Below are 20,288 nucleotides of genomic sequence, written 5' to 3' on the forward strand. Positions count from 1 at the left end.
AAAGTGGAACTGAGCCACGACAGATCAGCCATGATCTTATTGAATGGTGGGGCAGGCTCGAGGGGCTGGATGGCCTACTCCTGCTCCTATTTCTTATGTTCTTATGTAATACTGAACCCTCAGGACTGACTTCTGGATTCTCATCCTTCTTTTCTCAGGTAGTCCCCCGTGATTGAGGATCACTTTCTTCCATTCTATTTTGATGGATTCTGAGATGACTGATAGGTCCAACATAGATCTGCAGATTCTGCCACGAGGAGTTGGTGATACTTAAAGAATTAGGTAGATGGGTTGTTCAGAATGTTGTGTGCTCTTTCTGATGCCTTCACCTCTGCATGTTCCTAACAAAGCCCTGTCAATGTGTTGATGCCTTCCTGAGTAAGCCTTCTCCATTTCGTTCGGTCACAAGTCAGGGTCTCCCATTCAGAAGGCATGTTTTACCCCTTCAGTGATATTTTGAGGACATCCCCCAAGCATTTCAGCTGTTCTACTAGGAGTGTCCTGCCATGACTGAGTTCTGAGTAAGAAGTGGTTGCTTTAGGAGTATAGTGTCGGCATACAACATTCAGCCTCAGGATCTTATATGTTTCAATAAGATCACCTGTCATTCTTCTAAATTCGAGTGAGTATAGGCCCAACCTACTCAACCTTTCTTCACAAAAAGCCCCTTCCTCCCAGAAATCAGCCTAGTGAACCTTCTCTAAATTGCTTTCAATGCAAGTTTGACCCTCCTCATGAGCAGTTGTAGCAAGGCTTTCCTACCTTTATACTCCATCTCCTTTGTAACAAAGACCAATATTCCATTTGCCTTCTGAATTACTGGCTGTACCTGCATGTCAATATTTTATAGTTCATGTATGAGGACACTGAGAAACCTCTGTATCACATTTCTGCAATCTCTCCAAATTTTGATTTTCTATTCTTCCTACCAAATTGGATAAGCACACAATTAATACAGATTATAGATAGTTGAGGCCTCAGCTCTGATCCCTGTGACTGCCTACTAGTTACAGTATGCCAAATTGAAAATTACTTATTTACCCCAAATATTGTTTTCTGTTAGTTTGCTAGTCCTCCATCCATGCTAATACTGTATTTTACCCCCAACAATAAGAGCTTGTACCTTATGCGGTAAACTTTTACATAACGCCTTACCAAATAACTTTTGGAATTCATTTACTGTTCCAATCTATCCACCCTGCTCATTGCTTCCTCAAAGAACTCTATTAAATTTGTCAATCGCGATTTTTCTTTCATAAAATCATGTTGATTCTGCTTGATTACATTATGATTTTCTAAATGTGCTATTATTACCAGAATCATGAATTCCAAAACTTTCCCAAGAGCAGATTTTAGGCTGACTGACCTATATTTCCTGCTTTCTGTTTCTCTCCTTCCTTAAATAGTGACTTTACATTTGTGGTTTCCCAAACCACTGGGACCTTTCCAGAGTCTAGGGAATGATGGCATGTTAACACATTATCCACTATCATCAGTAACTTATTTCTATGCTTCATTTCTTATTTTAGGATAGCCTGCAAGACAAAGAAAGACTGAAAAAAGTGAATATTGGTGATAAGAAGACGAAATGGGGTCAAGTTCAAATTGATGAGAAATTGCATATAGAGAAATAAGATTTTTTGGGATGAGCTGTGAAACAAGAATATCCTGTAAAATGGTGAGGGTAGTTAAGAGGGGAGTACCTGTTGTCTTCCTTGCCATGGCCAGGAAAGGTGGTGGGTGACCTTCCAGCCAAGAAGCCAACAGAGTCACTTAAGTCACTGTCAGTCCCTTGAAATGAAGATGATGCCTGATAGGCTTTGATTTTTGTGTCCTCAGATGACTCAGCAGGTATTCCTGGAGCCAAAGGTCTTTGGGCAGAGAGGATAACAGAAGCTCTGAGGACAGGGGGTGGGGGGTTCTCAAGTCAGGGTTCTGTTCTTCTTCCTTTTACTTGCATCACTTCTCCGTAGGAAAGATTATGTGGTCAGTCTCCATCTGTGTTGCAGTTTGTTAGATGAGGCGCCATCACATGGTAAGGCTTGCATTAAGTTCTTCCCACACACCATTGTCAATTTGTCCCTTTTTAAATGAGACCTTCACAATGTCCTTAAAATGTTTTTCTGCCCCCAATGAGATTGGGTGCCAGCCACATGTTGTGAAAAGAGATAGCTCCTTCAGAAGCCAATTATTTTGTATGAGGGTATGGCATCCAGACCAGTAACACTGATTTTGTATAACCATAGTTATGGTTCTAGACAAATTCTTTTCATAGAAGTGTTAGAATTTGTTCACCTGTCTTACCACTTTAAAAAAAAACCTTTCATGGTGCATCAGTGGCAACGTCAACATTTGCTGCCTAATTGCCCTTGCAAAGACAGTTCAGCTGCTGAAAGTACAACTACAGTGCTGTTTGGAAGGAAATTCCAGGATTTAGATCCAGTGACAGTGAATGATGCGTGCCTTTGAGCGGACCTTGTAAATGTTGGTATCCTCGTGTATCTGCTGCCCTTGTCCTTCTTAGTGGTAGAGGTCATAGGTTTAGAAGGTGTTGTGAAAGGAGCATTGTTGAGTTGCTGCAGTGTGTCTTGTATATAGTACACACTGCTGCCACTGTGCACAGTGGTGGAGGGACTGACGATTGAAATTAATGGATGGAGTGCTGAGAAAGCAGACTGCCCTGTTCTGGATGGTGTAAAGCATCTTAAGCGTTGTTGGAGCGACACTCATCCCTGCAGGTGGAGAGTATTTCACCACACTCTTGACTTGTACCTTGTAGATGGTGGACTGGCTTTGGTGAGTTAGAAGGTGAGTTACTTGCCACAAACTTCCCAGCCTCTAATCTGCTCTTGTAGATGCAGTATTTATAAGGCTTGTTCAGTTCAGTTTCTGGTAAATGGTATTCTCCTGGGCTATAATGATAATGCCATTGAATGTCAAGAGAAGATAGTTAGATTGTCTCTTGTTGCAGATGGTCATTGCCTGTCACTTGTGTGACATGAATGTTACTTCCACTTAACAACCCAAACCCAGTGTTTTGCAAATAGACATGGATTGCTTCAGTATCTGAGGAGTTGTGAATGAGGTTGAACGTTGCGCAATCATCAGTGAACATTCTCATTTTGGCCTTATGATGGAGAGAAGGCAATTGATGAAGTAGCTGAAGATGATTGGGCTTAGGCCTAGGAACTCCTGCAGCAATGTCCTGGGATTGAGATGATGGCCTCCAACAACCACAACTATATTCCTATGTGCTAGGTATGACTCCAACCAGTGGAGATTTATTTACTGATTCCCATTGACTTCAATTCTTCCAGTCTCCTTTGTACCTGATGCTACCTTGATGTCAATGGCATTTACTCTGAGTTCACCTCTTGAGTAGAGCTCTTTTATTCATATTTGGATCAAGGCTGTAATAAGATGAGGAGCCAAGTAACCTTGACTGAATCCAAACTAAACAGAGAATCATAGAATCCCTACAGGGCAGAAGGAGGCCATTTATCCATCAGGTCTGCACCTTAAACAATCCAATCCAGGCCCTATCCCAAAAATTCTAGCCTTTGGTGACTGTGTGGAATTTGCATGTTCTCCCATGGGTTTCCTCCGGGTGCGCCAGTTTCCTCCCACACTCCAAAGATCTGCAGGTTAGGTTGAATTGGCCAGGCTAAATTGCCCCTTAGTGTCAGGGAGATTAACAGGGTAAATATGTGGGGTTACAGGGATAGGGCCTGGACGCAATTGTTGTTGGTGCAGGCTGGATGGGCTGAATGGCCTTCTTCTGTACTATAGGGATTCTATAATTGTATGAATGCAAGTTGTTGTGTAAGAGCCAGATCTGTTGTAGCCAAAGTTTCTGCCAGAATTAACATCTGTGAGCAGATTGTTGCTGTGTAAGTGCCACTTGATAGCACTGTCGATGACCCCATCACTTTGCTGATGATCAGAAGTAACTAGATTGTTACTTTAGTTATATCTTTTACATGTCTGTGCAGATAAAACAGTCTAATGAAGGAGATGTTTCCTGTACTAGGCTGCAAGGAGATGGAGGCATAAATGTTGAAGGCTCTGGTCGCCTTGACTATACTTGCAAAGATGTTGACTGGCTGAAAGCCTACCTTAAAGAGACAACACAGCTGTATATCCTAGTTATCCTAAGCCTAAGCAGACAGCATTGTTTCATCACAGATGGAATGGAAAAGGAGGAGGAGGAGTCATAGTAAAGGATGACAATGTAAAGTTGTTTCAAGTGGCATTCCACAGGCTTGGTGTTGGGACCTTTGCTGTTTGCATTATATTAATAATTTAGATGTGAACGTGGTGATATGATTGGAAAGACTGACTGATTGGTAGATAGTGTAGAGGATAGCTATAATCTACAAAATGATACTGATGGGTTGGTGGAGTGGTTAGTGAAGTGGCAAATGGAATTTAGCATACTTACTTTGCTAAAATAGAATAATGTTGAAAAATATATCTGGTTATATATCTTTCATTAACACAGAACTCACAAAAATTTGCCAATGTATCCTTGTAGTAACATACTAGCTCCCAAAGACAGGTCTGTGGGAACTATGCTCAGGATTCCAGAATAACAAGAGCAGCAATTATAAAAGATAATTGAGAATGTTTTAGCATGGTAGAAGACTGACTTACTTGTTCAGAATAAATGATGTTTTAGCCTTGGAATCACTCACAGGGTCTCTGAAGGTTACATTTTGGTCTACTGTAGTGGAAATAGCTTTTCTTCCCCGTGTCTTTGTATTTCTAAGAAGCTCTTTCTTTTCTAACTTCTCCTGGAATGCTTCAAGAGGAACAGGGTCTGCAGATAGAATTTTCATTAGTTTATAGTAATTCCCATTATATTCATTTCCCCCTTTGTGTACATAGACAAGACATATTTACACTACATTTTGCAACAGAAGTTATCTTCATCTATAAATACTTGGCACTAAGATCAAGCCCAAGATGGGGTGCAATGCCTCATCTTGTCAGCTTGGATCTTGTTTGCCTCCCTTGTGGGGGCCATGAATTGGATTCAACTGGATTTTGAATTTGATTTTTGGAGCAAGCAAGGAATGGATTTAGGTTTGGTCCATTCTGAGAATTGGCTTTCTAACTTTAATAATGGAGTAAAAAAAATTAAAGAAGCAGAATTCCTTTTTGGTGTGAAATTTGCCATGATACTGAGAAAGTACCCTGCTTTTCTTTGAAGAATGCTATAGAGTCGGAAATATACATCTCAACTGACAGATGGGATCATCATTTAATACCTTCTTTTGTGCTGCACTAAAGGTGTCAGCCTGGTGTCCTGGGTAGGGACTTGAAATAATGTTTTCACTTCTGGCTCAGAGAGTATTAGGAAAGATGGACAGGGGGGTTGACTTGGTGCGCATTGGCACTATATCCTAATCACAGTCTAGCCCACATCTACGTAAGTTGATGAAGTCAAGGCGTTGCACGACATGTTTGTGAGGATGGTTTCCCTATGTCATTCCATGACATCATCTCATCAGTCTGACCCACGCATTCCTGTAAGGCTGTAAATTAGGGTGACCTAGGTTGGGTGTTGAATCTTCAAGGATGTTTGATATTTAGGAAGGTTTGACAAAAAGTAAAAAGCTTATTTGTTTATTTATTTATTGTCACAAGGCTTATATTAACAATGCAAGGAAGGAGGGTATCGCAGTTAATAAAGGAAATTTATCTATTGAAAAGACCTTGAATCAAAAGATCAAGATGCAAGATGCAGAATAAGTGTGGGTGGAATGAAGAAATAGCAAGAAACATTGGTAGGAGTTGTTTTAGGCTACAAAATGGTAATGATAGTGATGCATCTAACAACCTTGAGGGATTATGAGTGGTCATAATATGATAGAAATTTGCATCAAATTTGAAAGTGATGTAGTTCAACCTGAAAGCAAGATCTTAAATCTAAATAAAGGAACTACGAAAATATGAGGGACAAATTGACTGTGATAGATTGGGAAATACATTAAAAGCAATGACAATAGATAGGCAATGGCTCTCATTTAAAGAATAAATTAATAATTGACAACAAATTTACATCCCTTTGAGGTACAAAAACCCAGGAAAAATGATCTGACCATGGTTAACAGTTAATGATAGTCAAAAGTTGTCAAAACAAGTAATGAGATTAAGGATTGAGATTAGAATTCAGCAAAGGAGGGCCAAGAAATTAATAAAGAAAGAGAAAATAGAATATGAAAGTAAACTAGCAAGAAACATAAAAACAGACTGTAAAAGCTTCTATAAATAAGTAAAAAGAAAAAGATAAGCAAAGACAAACGTGGGACCATTGCAGGCCGAGACAGGAGAATCTATAATGTAGAATAAGGAAATGATAGAGAAACTAAACAAATACTTTGGCCTAAATTTTCTGGTCCAGTTCACCGCAGGAATTGTCAGGGGTGGGATGGAAAACCTGACGGACCGGTCAAAGGTCTATTGACTTTGGGCACAAATTTTGATATTGTGGGATCCTTCACAGAGGGAGATACAAAAAAGCTCTCTGAAATACTAAAGAAGCAAGGGACAAATGAGATTGAAGACTTGAAAGAAACCAACATTAGTGAAAAAAGTAGTACTGGAGAAACAAATAGGATTGTAAGTTGTTAAATCTTGTGGCAGAGTGTTCAAAAAAATGGTTATAAAGATAGTGGATGCATTGGTCGTCATCTTTCAAAATTTTGTAAATTCTAGAATGGTCCCTGCAAATTAGAAGGTAGCAAATTCACTATTTAAAAAAAGGAGCAACTGTAGGTTTGTTAGCCTGATGTCAGAAATAGGGGCAATGTTAAGATCTAATGGAAAGCATGTAATAAATAACAATATATAGAAATAATGGTAGGATTGGGCTGAGTTGATATAAAAATTACGCTTGACAATGAGAATGCAACTAGCAAAACAGATAAGGGACTACCAGTGGATGTGGTTTATTTGGGTTTTTACTAGGCTTTGCCACACAAGAGGTGGCAAAATTACAGCATTTGGGATGGGGGAGTGGGGAAGGTGGGTGGGGTGAGGAATATGGTGACATGTATTGAAAACTGTTTAACGGACACAAAACAGAGAGTAGGAATAAATGGATCATTCTCAGGTTGACAGGCTGTGACTAAGATCCTCAAGGACCCAGCTACTTACATTTTATATCAATGATTTGGAAGTGGGAACAAAATGTAATACCAAATCTAATACCAATGTTTGCTTAAGACGCAGAACTTAGTTGGAATCTGAGTTGCATGGAGAATGCCAAGTGGATTTAGACAGGCTAAGTGAGTGGGCAAGAATATGGTAGATGGAATGTAATGTGAAGAAATATGAAGCTTCGATAGAAGTAACAAACGCAGAATATGTCTTAAACGGACGGACTGGGAAGCATTGATGGCCAAAGGGACTTGGGTTTCCTTGTTCATAAGTCACTGAAAACTAACATGCTAATGCAACAATAATTAAGAAAGTGAATAACATGCTGGCTTTAGAGGATTTGAGTACAGAAATATAGAAGTCTTTCTGCAGTTGTATAGAGCCTCGGTGAGACCACACCTGGGGTACTTTGTACGATTTTGATCTCCATAAGGAAGGGTATATTTGCTATAGAAGGAGTGCAATGCAGATTCATAGAACATAGAACATTACAGCGCAGAACAGGCCCTTCAGCCCACGATGTTGCGCCGACCAGTTACAAAACAATGACCCACTAACCTAAACCAATCCCTTTTCGTCCATAAACCTATCCACGGATCTCTTAAACGCCCCCAAACTAGGCGCATTTACAACTGCAGCAGGCAGGGCATTCCAATCCCTCACCACCCTCTGGGTAAAGAACCTACCCCTGACATCCGTCCTATAACTACCACCCCTTAATTTAAAGCCATGCCCCCTCGTGCTAGATTTCTCCATCAGAGGAAAAAGGCTATTACTATCCACCCTATCTAAACCTCTAATCATCTTATATGTTTCAATAAGATCCCCTCTTAGCCGCCTTCTTTCCAGTGAAAACAACCCCAAATCCCTCAGCCTCTCCTCATAGGACCTCCCCTCCATACCAGGCAACATCCTGGTAAACCTCCTCTGCACCCTCTCCAAAGCCTCCACATCCTTCCTGTAATGTGGGGACCAGAACTGCACACAGTACTCCAAGTGCGGCCGCACCAGAGTTGTGTACAGTTGCAACATGACGCTGCGACTCCTAAATTCAATCCCCCTGCCAATAAACGCCAAGACACCATATGCCTTCTTAACAACCTTATCTACTTGACTCCCAACTTTCAGGGATCTATGTACACATACACCTAGATCCCTCTGCTCATCCACACTATTCAAAGTCCTCCCATTAGCCCTATACTCGACACATCTGTTATTCCTACCAAAGTGAATTACCTCACACTTCTCCGCATTAAACTCCATCCGCCACCTCTCGGCCCAGCTCTGCAACCTGTCTAAGTCTTCCTGCAAACTATGACACCCTTCATCACTATCTACCACACCTCCGACTTTGGTGTCATCAGCAAATTTACTAATCCACCCAACTATACCCTCATCCAGATCATTAATAAAAATTACAAACAGCAGTGGCCCCAAAACAGATCCCTGAGGCACACCACTCGTAACCGAACTCCATGATGAATATTTACCATCAACCACCACCCTCTGTCTCCTATCCGCTAGCCAATTCCTGATCCAATTCCCTAGATCACCCCCAATCCCATACATCTGCATTTTCTGCAGAAGCCTACCATGGTGAACCTTATCAAACGCCTTACTAAAATCCATATACACCACGTCCACTGCCTTACCCCCATCCACCTCTTTGGTCACTTTCTCAAAAAGACTAATCAGACTAATTCCTAGGAATTACGAGGGGAGGTTGAGGAGATTGGACCCCTATTCTCTCCCATGCCATCAGCCCCCTCAGGGGGCCTCAATTGCCACCAGTGAAGCCAACAGGACTGTTCCCCATTCATGGGGAGCAGGTGCTTTCCTCACCAGAGAGAGCGTCCACTGGTGAGGCCATAAAGACAAGTGAACCCAGACAATTGAGTGCCGGACTCACTAAACACACACAAATCGGAATTTCAGTATATTGCAATAAATTACTCAGCCTCACATCCAATTCCAGGGAAAAGCTGACCTCACCAGAAATCCAGCTCTCATAAAATCACAAGAGCCTAGAAATCAGGGGTGATCCTGATTTCTCGGCACTCGTGTGATTTTACTGGGTTGCTCACCCATTGATGGGCAGGGAGAATCGGTGAAATTTCGCCCACCCACTGCATATATTCAAGATGGAGACTTCTAGATATTAAAAACATCAAAGGGATATAGGGATACTGTATGAAAATGGTACTGAGATAGTAAATCAGCATGATCTCTTCTAATGCTGGAATGGGCTCTAAGCACCAAATAGCCTTTTTCTACACCTATGGGCCAATCTATATTCCTAGAACATGTAACCAAGTATCAAACTATAGCTATCCATTCCATTCTCTGCATAAACATAAGCTCTAAATTGCATATGAGCCAGTAGACATCTTTATAGAAGAAGATAAAGCTCAGCCTCAGCCCCTCTGCTAACCCAGAAACTGAGAAAGTACTTTCCCAATAGAAATGGGTTGCAGGCACATTAGATGTAACACTTGATTAAAGTTTTTAAGTTTAGAATTTATTTATTAGTGTCACAAGTAAACTTACATTAACGCTGCAATGAAGTTACTGTGAAAATCCCCTGGTTGCCACACTCCGACACCTGTTTGGGTACACTGAGAGAGAATTTAGCATGGTCAATGCACCTAACCAGCACATCTTTTGGATTGTGGGTGGAAACCGGAGAACTCCACACAGTGACCCAAGCCGAGAATCAAATCTTGGTTCCTGGTGCTGTGAGGCAGCAGGGCTAACTACTGTGCCACTGTGCTGCCCCTATGCCGCACTACTATAACTTCTTAGATGCAATATTGGGTAAAGTATGGCAAGCTATGATTAAGTGCTGCTGAAGCACCTAACAGAGAATGGCTGACATTGGGCTTTTACATTTCATAGTGATGCTACAAGATATTTTCTCTTTTCACTTCTGGATGTGTGGAAGTGGCGGTGAGGCTGGCCCAGAAGCAATTTTGAACTGGCATGGGACCTGCAACAAGATAGTATTTCGGAAAGGATGGTGTGGAGAGAGTGTTTGGGGGTGGCGGGGCTTGGCTGGAGGGGTGGAAACGCTGGTGGAGACAGTTGAAGGATGATGGAGAGAGTCAGTGGTCCAGATCTCTGAGTTGAATGGGGTTCTAAGGCCTGGAGGTCGGCAGGGACCTGAGGCCTGGAATTTGGCAAGGGGGTGTGGGGTAAGAGATTAGAATGAGAGATTGGATGGATGGAGGTAAGAAATTAGAGAGTGGAAGGAGAAGGGGGTAAGAGTTTGGGCACCAGGTTGTGGGAGGGAAACAGTTTGGAGACCAGAGGTTATTGGGAAGGGAGGACAGGTCTTGGGCAACTAAAGTGTCATTATGTAGCTTGCTGTTGGTTGCATGTCTCACCCGTGATGCCTCCTTCCTCAGTGATAATAGCACCCTGTCCATTTGCGAGTCAGCATTACTCTCAAAGGAATGTATGGGTATAGTAGGTTTGCCCATGGTTCAGTCAACAACCCTGACCTGTAGGCACACCTCCATGAACTCCTCCTATTTCGTGAGGTCATCAGGGACATTTGGGATCGTGCCCTTTCAAGATTGACTGTGACCCATGTACAAATCCTCTCTGTCTTTTAATTAGAACAATTCATCCAAATACATTACAATCCAAAGACATTATAATTCCACAATGATAAATTATTAAAACAACAGTCAACAGAAAATACACCTTCCTTAATACAGCAACTAAATCCTCCCTTCCAATGAAAATGGCATCCGTTATAAATTAGGTTACTGGGGCTTCACTTTCCGGGGTTATGCCAACCGGGGATTCGCTGGCCTTGGTGTCGCTTTCTAGGGTTTTGTCTTCTAGGACACACAAGTCCCAACTGGAACAACATTTCTTATACAAGACCCATCCAGGACAAAGCCTCTCAATGCCTCTGAGTCACAGCTACAGACCTGGTTAAGGAGGGGTTCAGCCAAGGAGAGTTACGTGAACAAGCCAGCATCAGTTGAATCCGTGTTCTGTCAGTCAGCCCATATGACAAAGAAGAATTGCTTCCTGAGTCAATCACTCAAGGCCCCATTAAGGACCTCACTCTTCTGTCTCAGCCCGCAGCTGCTCAATCTGGCCACATCTACAGAGTATTGGATAGGATTTCTAAACCCGCAGGCCATGTGCCCCCCCATCCTTGCCCCACAAGATATCAGGTATACCAAGGCATCTGATTACATCACCTTCAACCTGGACTAGGCCCATCAAGATGCCCAGGATGAAGAATTCTCTGTCATTTTTGGGATGCCCAAAGTCCAGGGGAAAAAGATGCCACCCATGTTGCCCTTCAAACTCCATTTCATACTGGGGTGCTCTTCAGTAACAGGAAGGGATACTACTCCATGAACATCAGGCTGCTATGCAACCACATCTTAAATATTATGTACGTCTGTGTATGCTATCCTGGGAGTGTGCATGACTCCTATAATCTGGGACAATTGAAGATACCCAACATGTTCCAGGATCACCCTCAGCCGAGGAGATTGGTAATGGGGGACATGAGTTACCTGCCAAGGTTATGGCTGACCCATTACAATAAGGCCCACTCTACCACCAGAAGTATCATTGAGTGGTGCATTGGCCTCCTCAAGATGCTGTTCCACTGGTTGGATTGGTCTGACGGGGCACTGCAATATAGCATTCAGAAGGTGAAACCTATTGCGGTCGCTTGCTGTGTGCTGTACAACCTCACATAGCATTGGGATGACAAAGTAAAGGTGGAGGAGAAAGAATAGGAAGCTTCATTAAAGGAGGAGAACCAGGATAGCACAAAGGAGATTGAGGAGAATGCCAAGGAAGCTGAGCACATGGCAGTCAAGATCCAACAGAGACATTGGACAAGGGAGGCTCTCATTGCCTCCAGACACAAGGTATAGGATCTTCATTGTCCAGCAGGTCAGATCCCATTAACTCCTGATATCCTCATTCTCTGCCTTGGGTGGTCCTTTCCCTCATTCTGAGCACCTCTCCATTCCCCTTCCCCCAATCCCTCAGCTCCATCTCCCCCTCCCCTGCTCAAGATCTAAGCACCTTTATTTTCACGTTTTGCCCTGAGCCATTATTCACTCACCAACCTAAACATCGAGATAGGGCAGGAAAGGGCCTTTAAGTAGAGGCCTTAACTGGGGCAAGGACAGGATTTTACAATGCCCACTCGTCTAAAATCACAACCAGATCAGAGCAGGTGGGAACCCCAGAGGGAATCTATTCTTGCAGTTTCACCCCCAACCCTCCCCACCACCACCACCACTACCACCACCACCACTGTCAGACCCTGCAGCAGGGAACATAAAATTCTGGGCCTGTTCTTTTGGGAACAATGAAGTATCTATCACTTTTGGGAACTTGATGGTCCCCCTGACCAAAGCATCGTTTTATCTTTTTCGAGTCATCTGTTTAGTTTTGCAAATTGTCTTTGACCTCAGCCTTGAGCTCTGGAAGGATTGTATATTCGCCAGATTTGAGATTCAATTCACCGAGTCAGTAACAACTCTTCATTTTTGATGTTGCATGTTCACCCAACAACATGGCAATTAGTCAGAAATGAATAAGACATAGGCCATGATTCTCTCATCCTGCTGCACTAATTTATTAGTGCAGTGGGCTGGAAAAATCATATGTTGGTCAATTCACAGAGTTCTCACGAGCATTCACATGGCGCTTGTGTCTCCCAATACTGAATTTTCGGTGCAGTCTGCTCCACGCCAGAAATTACGTGGAAGGACGGGTCAGCATTTAAACAGTATTCGTCATACTATGCAAATGCTATTAGCAGGCCCAGGACTGACGTCTCGGGACCTGCTAGCATCTTCAACCCTGCCAGTGTTTCACTCCAGTGGAGATTACACTAGCTCCGCACTTTTGGGAGTCAGCAGCCTAATCCCACTGGGGTAAAGGAAGGGGCAATCGGGGCTCCCCAGGGGTTGGGTGGTCGGAGTGGAAGTGGTGGGGGGTGCCCCTGGACATGGGCATCCTGGCAGTGGCAGCCTGTGCCCCAACACTGCCCAAGTGGCAAACTGCACATGCCTAGATGGCACCTTGGCACTGCTCGTCAGGCATGGGGCAGTGCCAAGGGAATGGGGCCAACTGAGGGGTACGGATAGGGGGTGATTGGTGGGGGTAGAGGGTCCTGCTGCCACTCTGCCATTGCAATCGATGAGGGCAAGAGGGAGGCTAGTGATTGGGGTGAGCTGGAGGGGGAGTCTGATGGGGGGATGGGCCGGATGGTGGGGGGGGAGCGGTCTGCCTGCAGGGGTGTCTATACTGCAGAGGTGGGGGGGTGGGATTGGCACTGTGTGGGACTGGAGATTGGGACGATCCGGGAACTAGTTGTTGTTGGGGGGCGGGGGGGGTGCGGTGGTGGGTGTGCTTCAAGACTGGCTGGGAATGGTTAGGGGGCCGTGGTCAGGCCATGGGCAAGGTGCTGGAATTGTGGGGGTCCCAGGCTGGCCAGCAATCGAGCTAGCCAGCAAATGGGAGGCTGACAGTTTGGGGCCGGTGTGTATACACAGAGGTCCACTGGTTTCAGCCTGCTGGGTAGGAATAAGCCTCACCCCTGAAATCTAATGATATTTGTGCTAATGATATTGGTGGGCTCTGCAGAGAGTCTAGTCTGAGCTCCCATTGAAATTACTCCAATTTTCCTATGAATTCAACACTTAGAATTTTTTTGGGAGAATTCCGCTCATAGTGTAATATCATGTATATATTCTGAAATGTTACTTGATATATCCATTAGGGACAGAAGAACCTTGAAGCAGCTTTCCTCAAGAGGTTAAATGGTTTGAATAGTCTATCACTGAGCATTCAAGCATATTCTTCTATGAAAGGAATAGGATTCCTGGGCCAAATGGTCTTTTTTCATGACAGATGTTCCTATGCAAGAGGCATAGTTTTATAGAATGAATTCTACAGATTGAAGAAGTATGTGAAGTTATGCTAATTGATGGAATAGTGAAGTCCTTATGCAGAAGACTGAGTGCTCCTGGCATAAGCATGGAGGTCTGGTTTACACATGCAATTCTTAAGGGTGCAGTGATTATAATTTTATGGGAGAATGCCAGTACAGACACACTTTTATAATTTTACAGATAGATAGTACAGCCCATCCTTAACTGATGCCTAGGCCCCACTGGATTGGTCGACATGAAATCCACTCATGTCAAGGTTTGATGTCCTGTTTGATTATTGTTTTCCATTTCTGTAAAGGATTACCTTAACTCATATTTCACTTTACTGTCACATATCAATTTTAGTACAGATATATTTATTTTTCCATCTTTGTCTGCATATTTTTCTTGTTCTGCCTTCAGGTCCCTGCCAGTATCACTTTATTATCTGACAATAAAAAAACTGCAAGTAGACCAGAATAAGAAGGCATCTGACCTTCAGTCTCTTCCTCCCTGTGTGCTGATTGAGGGTAAAATCATATCTTACCATAGCATGATAAGAACACCAACACATCTGTAAAGCATTACCTCCAGTCTCTTTAATCTTTACATTCGGTTGTATCTTCTTCCACTCCTTTCGCTGCTGGATCCAGTCTTCAGCATACCCATTAGTAATTAATTTGGTAATGTTTATAGGTTCATTCTTTTTCAGTAAAGGCCTAAAGGAAAGTGTTAGTTATCATAACTGCTCCAAGATGTTCACATTTTAAAGCAATTTTCTATTTGTTGGGTTTTATTTTGTTTGCAAAGCTTTAGGAAATTGTGCTCTCCGTTGGAGTTTCCATTGACCCAGTGCTCATCAGAAATGCAGGCATGCAGTTCCTACAAGTCTCTGTCCAATAAATTAAAGGATTGCAAATCATTGGGCATGCACGGACAGGTAGTGTTTCAATTTACATATCTGTTTTCCCATTTGGTGAGGCTTCATAGCAGGACTGCATTTTACTATGTTGCCTCTAAAAGGCATTATTATCTGGATTTAAACATCTTAACATTCAAAACAATTGTAATGAATAGTGAATTATGTGATTTTAGTTTACAATGAGTTGAAATTCCTCATCTAATAGGATAGCCTATGAAAGGTGAAGTAGCTTATTGTGGAGCATGAATGTTCAAGGTTCCTGTCCCAGCAACATATAATCCTAAATTCTGATCTTGGTAGGGAGAGCGAGAGACAAATTTTGTTCCTACATCCAGCAATGTCCACAGCCCAACTATGAGGGCATGTCTGATGGCTACCTTGGAATTGCCCTTCTTTGGCCTTGTGGAAACCACGCCTGCTGAGAGCTTTTTGAGTCCCAGCATGAGCCTACTAAATTTCCCAAATAACTTGCTCATGGCAATCAATTAATTCCCTAATAAAGGATTGTTTTTATCTTTGGTAAAATTAAACAGTTTTAATGATGTATTTGGCCTATCAGAATCCCTATTGTCTCCCATGCAAGTGGAAGATTTTCAGTCTTCACAGTAAACAGTCATCGTTACCGTACTTCTACATAGGCCTCCTCTTCCTATGAAATAGGAGTATGCCTTCCAGTCCCAGAAGCTTTTCTTCTCTGTGATTAGATCGTGCTTGATCTGTATCACAATGTTATTTTCTCACTATCATTCTGTATCCCTTTGTATTTTTAACCAACAAAAATCTATCAATCTTAGCCTTGAAAATTTCAATTGACATTGCACACACAGCCTTTTCTGGGAAAATATTCGAGACTTATACTAACTTATCTGTGAAAATGTTCAGTCCTAAACAGTCTAGCTCCAATATTCAGGTTATTGTTCTTTGTTCTTGATTTCACACAGAGAAACAGGTTTTTTTGTTTCTCCACTATTGTATCCGCTCAGATTAGATCACTCCACGATCTTCTAAACTCAAGGACATGCACAAACAAATACAACTTGCCAAAAAAATTTAACCCTTGAAGGCCTGGTATCATTCTGATGAATCTGCATTAAAGCCTTTCCAAAACCAAAACAATTTTCCTGAAGCTCATTTTCCAAAACTAAAGATAATTATTTAAATGATCCCATCCTAACAATTTGAGATAGGGTGAATGCTTAATCATGTCAAGCTTCACTATACTTCTGTCAGTGGAGCAGGAATCTTAGAGTGTCAGCCTGAGTATGAGCAGAACCATGGAACAAATGCAAATAAAGCATTATTGAATAACAGTGCTCATGCAATGCCTTTGTGCTCTTCTTGTATGAAGGACTCACTTAGGATAAGTTACTGAAACGAACGTTCTATGTCCCTGCTGAGAATTGTTGTTTCAAGTATGTTGTACATTAATTTTTTGTTATACAAAAATTCTGATCATTTTAGCCCTAAATTTAACAATTTAAACAGACTTTTTAGTAATGCTCTGTCATGTCTCTGTTTAGATTTTTGGGGCCACTTGAATGGTGCTTCATTGTATCCCCACTCTTGTGTTGTTGGTACTACGTATAACTTATAAAATGTGAGTGTAAGCTTTGCAGCAAAACTAAGTATGTGAGGGTGAGGTGAAGGATATAAATGTTAGGTATAAAGCTTGGTTGATTGATTGTTAGTAGGTGAGTGATGGCATGTTCTGATGTAGGAGTGGCTGCCAGAATTGGTCAGATATGTGACACTGCATCCAGATCCTCAGGACCTGACACCTGGCCCTGCCCTCTATGACTATCTGTTCCCAATCCCACTGTCAATTGACCATGGCCAGAATTCGCCCTGCAGCTGGGATTGTCCACCTTGCTGCAGTGAATGGAGATTTGGCTGAGTGCCAAATTCTCCATTCTCGCTGGCAGCAGTGGCAGGGCATATAACATTGGGGTACTCTGGCCCATATCTCTGAAAGGCCTCCTTCCTAACTGTAGTGGCTTCATATCATTTTCTCCATGTGGATGCTGGACAACTCTCCACTTTCCCTCCTTCTGCATTAAGACCTCCAGTACAGTATCCAAAAGCTTTGGAGCCTGTTTCCTGTTCTGTTATGCCATTTCTAATCCTTTCCCAGCACACATTCTTTTCGATCACAATTCCCAGTACCTGTTCCAGCCACAATATGCCTCACCTTTGGAAGTGGCAGAACATTTTGAGAGCTGTTGGTAAACCATGTAGATTCTTGGAATTCATAAATAACGCTATTGAGTACAAAAAAGGGAAGTTATGCTGAATCTTTACGTGAAAGTGCATGTTATTTTTAAAAATATTTTTAGTGAACATTTTATCAGTTTGTAAAGAAGGCACAAATGTGTATGTGTGTGTCTCAATGATCTAATTAGCTGAGAAAGGTTACCAGACAGATTGCCTGGGATATGAAAGATATGAAAGGATAGAGGTGTTAGATTTGTGCATTTGTAATGAGATATTATGGTGGGTTTGAAGTGCAAATAAATAGGCTGGATCAAACATTTGCATTTTTAGGTAAGATGAGAGTTCATTTTAATATCAAAGGTAAGTCAGAGGTGATAAGAAACATTTTGCATCCCACATGAGTTCAGTGGGCAAACAAGAGAGTACTTAACATTTTATTGATCCAAATGCAGAAACAACATAGAAACATGAAAGATTTTACATTTGGAATGATTTGAGTTTCAAAGAGGTGCAATAGCAATGGAACCTGGAATGAAAGGGGGCATAGAGTATTTAGTTACTGTGGAAAGTGTAGTAGTTGGCTATATGAGGAAGATCTAGCAATAGCTCTGGGCTGGAGAAGGTGCAGTTTGAATCAGCTATACCATCAAGCCAGGAGAGCTATGGCTGCAAAAAGCAGACCTGTTCTGAAGCCTTGAATTTGCACAGCAGAGTGGAGATGAGCTGGAGAGATTGTGTGGTATATGTTATTAAAGCAATAGCAGCTTTGCTTTGGAAAATATTACTGGATTTTTATAGATAAACATCTATAAGGCAGTATTAAGAACATAAGAACATAAGAACATAAGAAATAGGAGCAGGAGTAGGCCATCCAGCCCTTCGAGCCTGCCCCGCCATTCAATAAGATCATGGCTGATCTGTCGCTGCTCAGTTCCACTTTCCCGCCCTCTCCCCATAACCCTTAATCCCCTCTCCTATCAAAAACCCATCAACCCGCGTCTTAAAAATATTTAGCGAGGCAGCCTCCACCACTTCAACGGGCAGAGAATTCCAGAGATTCACCACCCTTTGAGTGAAGAAGTTCCTCCTCAACTCCGTTCTAAACCGCCCCCCTTTTATCTTGAGGCTGTGCCCCCTAGTCCTATTGTCTTTTTTGAGCGGGAAGAGTCTTTCCACCTCTATCCTATCCATCCCATTCATCATCTTATACGTCTCAATGAGATCTCCTCTCATTCTTCTAAACTCTAACGAGTACAAGCCCAGTTTATTCAGCCTCTCCTCATAGCTCAACCCCCTCAACTCCGGTATCAGCCTAGTAAACCTCCTCTGCACTCCCTCCAAGGCCAAAATATCTTTGCGCAGGTGCGGTGCCCAAAAATGCACACAGTACTCAGTTGCGGCCTCACCAATGCCCTATACAGCTGCAGCAAGACCTCCCTACTTTTATATTCAATCCCCTTCGCTATGAAGGCCAGCATCCCATTCGCCTTCCTGACCACCTGCTGCACCTGCAAGCTGGGTTTTTGCGACTCGTGCACAAGGACCCCGAGGTCCCTCTGCACCGTCGCCTGCTGCAGTTTTTCGCCTCGTAAGTAATAGTCCTTCCTACCATTTTTCCTACCAAAGTGGACCACCTCACACTTGCCAACATTAAATTCCATTTGCCATTTCCTGGCCCATTCGCCCAGCCTATCTAGATCCTTCTGCAGACTCTCCACACCCTCCGCACAATTTGCCGTTCCCCCAATCTTGGTGTCATCAGCAAATTTCGACACTCTACACTCGGTTCCCTCCTCCAGATCATCTATATAAATGGTAAAAAGCTGAGGTCCCAGCACCGACCCCTGGGGCACTCCACTAGTCACCATCCGCCAATCCGAATAGCACCCGTTGACCCCCACTCTCTGCCTCCTATTTGACAACCAATCTTCTATCCACGCTAACACCCTACCCCCAACTCCATGTCCCTCGACCAAGGTGTTTTACCTTCAAGGTGTTTATTTGTGAGTCTGATTAAGTCTTTTGAATGGAATGTACAACTAATTTTAATGGTGTAAGTATAGTTCTTTTGTGCTCAAGTTCTTTTTTCATCTTGTTAGTAAACATATTATTTTTAATGTTTAAAACCCCACAAACGTTACTGGACTTTTTTCTGCTGAGATCAGTAGTTTTCTTCTCGTTTCAGAATAGAAAGAAAGGGTATGCCCTGTAAGCCAAGTTTCCCTCTGGGATTTGGCTTGTTTAGCAATTAACATCTGCTGTGGTCTTTGCATTTATAAAACTCTGATTATATTAAACTCTGACAATAATATTATATCCACTTCTAGTCACCACATTTTAGGAAGGTATTTAATATCCCTGAAAGAGTGCAGAGGAAATTTACCAGAATGATTCCAAGGATGAGTGAATTTAGTTACGAAGTTGGAAAGCTGGAAGCAAAGGAGCTTGAGGGGAGGTTTGTTAAAGGTTTACAAATTTATGATGGCTTAGATAAGACAGACAAGGATAGGCTATTCATAATAACCCTCTGGTAGAAAGACGAGGGTACAGATTTGAGAATCTGGGCCAGACATACAACGGGGGATGTGCAGAAGAACGTTTTTATGGAGCGACTGGTAATGACCAGGAAATCACTGCCTATGCTTCCATGGAATCAGAAATGATCAATGATTTCAATAGAAAATTGGATAAGTATTGGATAGAAATGAACATGGAGGGTTATGAGGATAGAGCAAGAGAATTCAACTGACTGAATTCCTGGCGTAACCTTGATTAGCCATAATGACTCTATTGTATGTTGTGTGTTTTGTAGGTCTCACAAGGAAGTTCTGAATCTTGTATGGTTGAACATTAAGCATTTATTGATAATGCGTAACTATACATAAAGATATAAACAGGGTGATCAAGCTATGAACTAACTCAATATTTGCCTTTACACAGCTCTCTGTACAGTCCACAACTGAACCTAGTCACAGGTCATGTGATCCTTTACATTACACTCTGTTTCCCAGTCCCACGTTAACTAGGGGAATGCTGGTGGGAACCTCTCCCAGTGGTGGGAGACATTA

The 20,288-nt window shown here is 42.5% G+C and overlaps 1 protein-coding gene across 2 annotated transcripts in view; it reads right to left on the minus strand.

Moving 5' to 3' along the window:
- The window catches only part of LOC145360418 (uncharacterized protein C7orf57-like), a 101,800-nt gene that overhangs the window by 9,528 nt on the left and 71,984 nt on the right, over nucleotides 1-20,288 (minus strand). Inside the window, exons 7-8 of one of the 2 annotated variants that reach the window (XM_080215622.1) lie at nucleotides 14,676-14,806; nucleotides 4,654-4,819 (exon numbers count right to left, since the gene is read on the minus strand). In XM_080215622.1, coding sequence (XP_080071748.1) covers nucleotides 4,654-4,819; nucleotides 14,676-14,806 — 297 coding nt within the window. Of the gene's footprint in view, nucleotides 1-4,649; nucleotides 4,820-14,675; nucleotides 14,807-20,288 lie in introns of those variants that run through there. The other variant, XM_080215630.1, reaches the window with a different exon arrangement.

The sequence above is a fragment of the Carcharhinus amblyrhynchos genome, chromosome 2 (assembly GCF_965287045.1).
Source record: "Carcharhinus amblyrhynchos chromosome 2, sCarAmb.v2.hapA, whole genome shotgun sequence".
NCBI classification, from domain to species: Eukaryota; Metazoa; Chordata; class Chondrichthyes; order Carcharhiniformes; family Carcharhinidae; genus Carcharhinus; species Carcharhinus amblyrhynchos.